This window comes from Aethina tumida, chromosome 6 (genome assembly GCF_024364675.1).
Source record: "Aethina tumida isolate Nest 87 chromosome 6, icAetTumi1.1, whole genome shotgun sequence".
In the NCBI taxonomy this organism is placed as follows: Eukaryota; Metazoa; Arthropoda; class Insecta; order Coleoptera; family Nitidulidae; genus Aethina; species Aethina tumida.
Window position 1 is genome coordinate 8,423,513 of NC_065440.1, and position 5,255 is coordinate 8,428,767.

At 37.4% G+C, this 5,255-nt stretch overlaps 1 protein-coding gene across 1 annotated transcript; it reads left to right on the forward strand.

Moving 5' to 3' along the window:
• Positions 1 to 2,806: 2,806 nt before the first annotated feature.
• LOC126265973 (uncharacterized) lies at positions 2,807 to 3,928 on the forward strand. Its single transcript, XM_049969086.1, has one exon. It carries the CDS (start codon positions 2,807 to 2,809, stop codon positions 3,926 to 3,928), a length of 1,122 nt encoding a protein of 373 aa, XP_049825043.1.
• Positions 3,929 to 5,255: the final 1,327 nt, after the last annotated feature.

Genomic DNA, 5,255 nt, shown 5'->3' on the forward strand with positions numbered 1-5,255 from the left:
AAAATAATCTTATTTAAAAAATTCAGATAGAAGTAAAAGAGGTCTAGTAAACGGACTAGGAACTATAATAAAACAAATTACTGGAAATATGGTTGCAGAAGATAAGCGAAGAATAACAAATATTGTCGATCAAATAAAACAAAATCAAGAAAATATAGTACACCAAATTAATAACCAATTTTCAGTCAACATTGAAATCATTCGTAAGTTTAACCGGACCGTTGAAGACATTCAACATAATGAAAAGTCTATTGAAAAATATATACGACATTGTTAAAAATATCGGTGTTAAGAAAAGTTTTATCAAAAAAATCATATAAATTAAGTTTAGAGCCATAAATTAGTTAAATTTGTCAGAAACTATATTTATCACATAATATTTTGCTTCATTTAAAAATTTCTTATTAATTATTTGTTAATTTATACCTTATTTTCAGGTCCAAGGGGAGCAATCAGATGAATGAAGTGCACAATACAAAAAATTACGAGAGCAGCTAAGAGGGCACACATTTAGTAACAAAACAAAAATTGAAACTTATAATGGCAAATAGAAACCTCACAAATGTTTTGAAGGATGTTAATGATACCACTGTTAGTTTTATTGAGAATCAGATTCGTAACCAAAAATTGAAAAAATAAAAAATGTATATTAAATAGTCTGAGTTTTTTATTAAAAATATTATTTTACTAAATAAAAATTAAAAAATGAATATAAACCTCCCCAGGACGGATCCACCTTGTCGTGGTCTTGGGGCTCAGTACCGCTCCACAAGCCAGTGGTAGTGGGGAGCTAACGGATCCAACACCTGCAAGTCCAATCCATCCCCAGGAAGATCTCCGATCTTCCTCAGATTGGACTTGTTCTTCTCGAACCAGTTGACAGTGGGCTGGCGTCTACGTCAGCTGTAGTCTTCTGGTTCAGCTCACCCGCATACGTTTACACGTATGCGTTATCCATCTGGGTTGTGATCTTTAGTACTGTTCGGTCACAATAGATGGCGCTGTCAACGTTTATTTGGTCACCAAAATTTACTACAGAGAATCTATAAGTGTGTATAGTCTTTGGGCAGATCGTTCCATACACGAAGTATAGATATCTATACTTCGTGGTTCCATAAGTGTCATATCACAGAACACCCAAGAAGTACCAACGTCTTACTAAAAATGAGAAACAACACTGGACGATAAATTGATTTGTAGTGTTTAAATTATTCAATAGATGTCGCCTTTATAGTTTTCTATATTTGACTTTTGACAAAATTGGCGGGAATAGTTTCAAATTCAAATTAATTGGTATATTATAGGGTGAATTGTGAGAAATAAAACAAGTAAACAAACATTTTTATTACAAATTTTTTATTATGCATTATAAAAATACATCCGTCTTCTGTATACTATATATTATATATAACAAAAATAAATAAATAGATACAAATACAGCACAATAAATTACTTCAACAACAATAACAAACAACATAAAAATAAATAAATCGAATTAGAATTCAAATTTGACAATGAATTTTCAAAAACATTAAAATAAGATCACTAAAAGTGGAAGGAATATGAGAATGAAAAAGTAATGATGGCAAAGGAACTGTTTGAGGTTTAAGGCGACGAATTTTTTTTGTTATAGAGAAATGTGATGGAGAGAAATGGTCTTCACAGACATGAAATGGAGAAGGATTAATAATACAAATTGACAAATTGAACACCATACTAAATTTAATTTAGAATCGGAAGATGGCTTAAAAAAAAAGATATATTTTCACGCATAGTGGCGTATGCGGATGTCCTTGCGGTGATAGGAATAAATCGCGACAGAGACAAACTTATGGAATCAGTCAACGAGACCATCCGGTTGATATGCGTATGGCCTCGGAACGTGGACCTCCAGATCGCACCTGAAAAGACAGAAGCTGTTCTGCTGTCTAGAAGAAAGAGATCGGGTGATATAAGGTTTCGTGTGGAGGAGACTGAAGTAGTGCCACGTAATCAGGTGAGATATGTGGTGTTTGACAGGAAGTAATAGTGAGGTCTAACGTGAGCAGGCTATTCAAAACCTTAAATGCCTGCATGATCCAGTGGGCACTATCAAATGACAGAAGAGAAAGAAGCAGTAGAGAGGAGAAACTAGGGGAGAGAATAGAGAAACTAGAATCAAAGATTGACAAAGTACTGGCCAATACACAGAAAAACAAGCATACAATACCACAAGGAACCGGGAAAGAAGGGTGGAAAACCCCAGAGAAAAAACACGAACTCATAATAGGAATCGAATAGTGATAGGAGAATGGGGGGAATACAAAATGGAAAAAGGATGCCCCCAAGGATCAACCTTGGGGCCAACCTTGTGGCTATTGGTAATGGAAAGTTGGTTCAGGAAAGTCAGAGGAGTGGTGGAAAATAGCGGAGGGGAGATAATTGCTTATGCTGATGATCAGGTCATAATAGTAAGAGGGAAAAGCATTAGAGAAGTAGAGATAAAATGGATGGGAATAGAGAGGGAATGTAGAAAGTGGGCAGAAGAAAGAGAATTAAGATACAACAACGAGAAGACCGAAGCTTTATGGATACCGGTAAAAAGGGGAAGAAGAGAACCAAGAATAAAGATGGGTGATAAGAAGATCAAATATAGCGAAAGCATAAAATATTTGGGATTGGTAATCGATGGAGGGAACATATTGAAAAAATCAGGAATAAGGCAAAAAACATAGGCGCGAAGGTCTTCGGAATTGGGAGACGGAAATGGGGAAATAAACAAGTGGTCTTGAAAAAAATATATGAGGCGGCAGTTGTGCCGATCATAATGTATGGAGCGGAGGTATGGGGAAAGGAAGCGGAAAAGTGCAAAATAAAGAAAATTTTGGACAGTGTAGAGAGGCCGTTCCTGAGAGCAATTACTAGCGCATACAGGACGACTCCTACACAAGCAATGAGGACGATTGCGGGTTGTGCGCCCCTATGGATCAGGGCCTCCATACTAAAAAACATGAGACAAACAGGATGGACAAAAGAAAGAGTGGAAGTAGGGAAAAGAATACACCCAGGACTAACTAGAAACAACGGGGAAGAAGGAAATGAAGAGGAATTAGAAAAAGTGGACATTTATGTGGATGCATCAATAAAGGAAAATAAAGGAGGGACAGGAATTTTAATAAAACAAGAAGTGGAAGAACAGAGAATAGAAAAATATGAGGGAGAGCTGAACATAGCGGAAATGGCTGTTCTAAATGGAATGGAGATTGCAAAGAGAATAATTGAAGAAAGACCGGGAACGAAGATAATAATAAACACAGATAGAAAGGACATACTGGGGAAGATGGGGAGGGCTAAAAGTAGAAATCCTAGAATAGTGGAAATACAAAGAATAATATTTGAAAGAAGAAATATTAAAGTTAAATGGGTCAAAAGAAATAGTATTGAAGAAATGAAAAGAGTGGATGAGTTAGCAAAAAAGGGAAGGCAGGAAGAAGGAGAAAGACAGATGCATAATAGTACAATGCAAAGCACAATAATGAAAGTAAGGCAAGAAAAGATCACTAGGAAATGGCAAGAGAGTTGGGATGGAGATAATAAAGGAAGATGGACGTACAATATATTAAAAGAGGTGAACAGAAAAGGAATAAGTACAAACGGAAGGATAACACAGGCAATCACGGGTCATGGTAACTTTGAAGGATACAAAAAAAGGTTCGGCTTAAAAGAAACGAATGGAATCTGTGAATGCGGCAGAAATGAGGAAGAAAACATAGAACACGTATGGTTCAGATGTGAAAAGAATAGGAGAATAGAAGCCAGAAACAGGCTAAAGGAAGGAATAGGCAAAGAAAATATAGAAGAAGTAGATTGGGGTGTGGAAAGAGAAGAAAACTGGGACAGATGGATAGAATTTTGGAAAGAAATAGTGGAGGAGGAAGTATGGGAGTAGAAAGAGATAGAGGAAAGGATGTAATAATGAATAATAAAGGAAAATGTAGAATGGGGAAAACTCGCTAATTTTTCGGAGTGTGGTATATGGTTGGATGCGTTTCTTTGGTGGTGGTTTTGTTAGCTTGAGGGTGATGACAGGGAGCGACCAATGGCCAATAGGCGAGGGGGTCGGGGTCTACGGCGACCCAATTTCGTAATAGGAATCGAAGGAGGCGACGAGAACACCAACGGTCGCGATCAGGGAAGCTCTAGAAAGAGAAGGATTAGACGAAATCTTCAGGACCGTAAAAAGAAGCAGGGGGACACGGTGGTTTTACAAAGCACAGACAGGGATCAAGAAAATAAGGTGAAGGAAGCCCTTCAAAAACAACACAACATAACAGTGAAAAATCCAAAGCACCCTCAGCCGCAATCAATAATTAAGGGCGTTGAGAGGGACCACAAGAAAGAAGATATTCTGAGGGAACCAATAAGACAAAACAAGGATATAAAACAGAGGCTTACTGAGGAAAACTTTGAAAACACAAAAGTTGTAGCGGTGAAGACCAGAAACCCCTACAAAGAAAATGTGATTATAGAAACAGACCCTACGACCTTCCGATATCTTATTAGAAAGGAAAGAGCGACCCTGGACCTCATAAACATATACTTCGAAGAACATATAGAGAACTCATGGGTTAATAATATATTTACTTTGTCACAAGTTTAAAAATAAATCATGATTTTTATAGGGTGACTGTTCAAAGGTGGATTAGGAATTTTGAGCCAGAAAATCGTACCACCAACAGATCGCGCCCAGGTAGAGAACACCTTTGATAGGGGCAGGCCAAACAGAAAGAATGATGAATGCGTTTGTTGAAGACGGGTTTCAACGAACTTCGAATTTAGCTGCAGAGTACGGAGTAAGTACAATAAGAAGAACCCTCCATAATCAAGGTATACATCATCGTCAGCCCGCTACAAAAATTAAACTGTCTGAAGGAAACAAAAGGGAAAGACTGGCTTTTGCCCTCGAATACAGAAATTTTAATTTTTCTACTACCATTTTTTTGTTACGAAAAGTTCTTCTAGTCATCACAGCATGGAAGGTTACATCTTTGGCGGCGAAATGGTACTTGATATCAGAGAAACCACATTATACCGAATACTAGATCGGCTAGGATTTGTATCAATTTGTGGGGTTGGATGAGTGCCGCTGGTACAGGAGAACTTGCCCTCATTCCTCTCGAAACTGACAGACAGATAAGCAAGACTCAATACGGCTTCAGAGAGGGACTACATACTGCGGATTACACAAATGGAGGGTTGTTTCCAAGCCATTGAAA

Coding starts and splice junctions, on each gene's coding strand:
- LOC126265973 (XM_049969086.1), top strand. CDS start 2,807: ATGTATGGAGCGGAGGTATGGGGAAAGGAAGCGGAAAAGTGCAAAATA.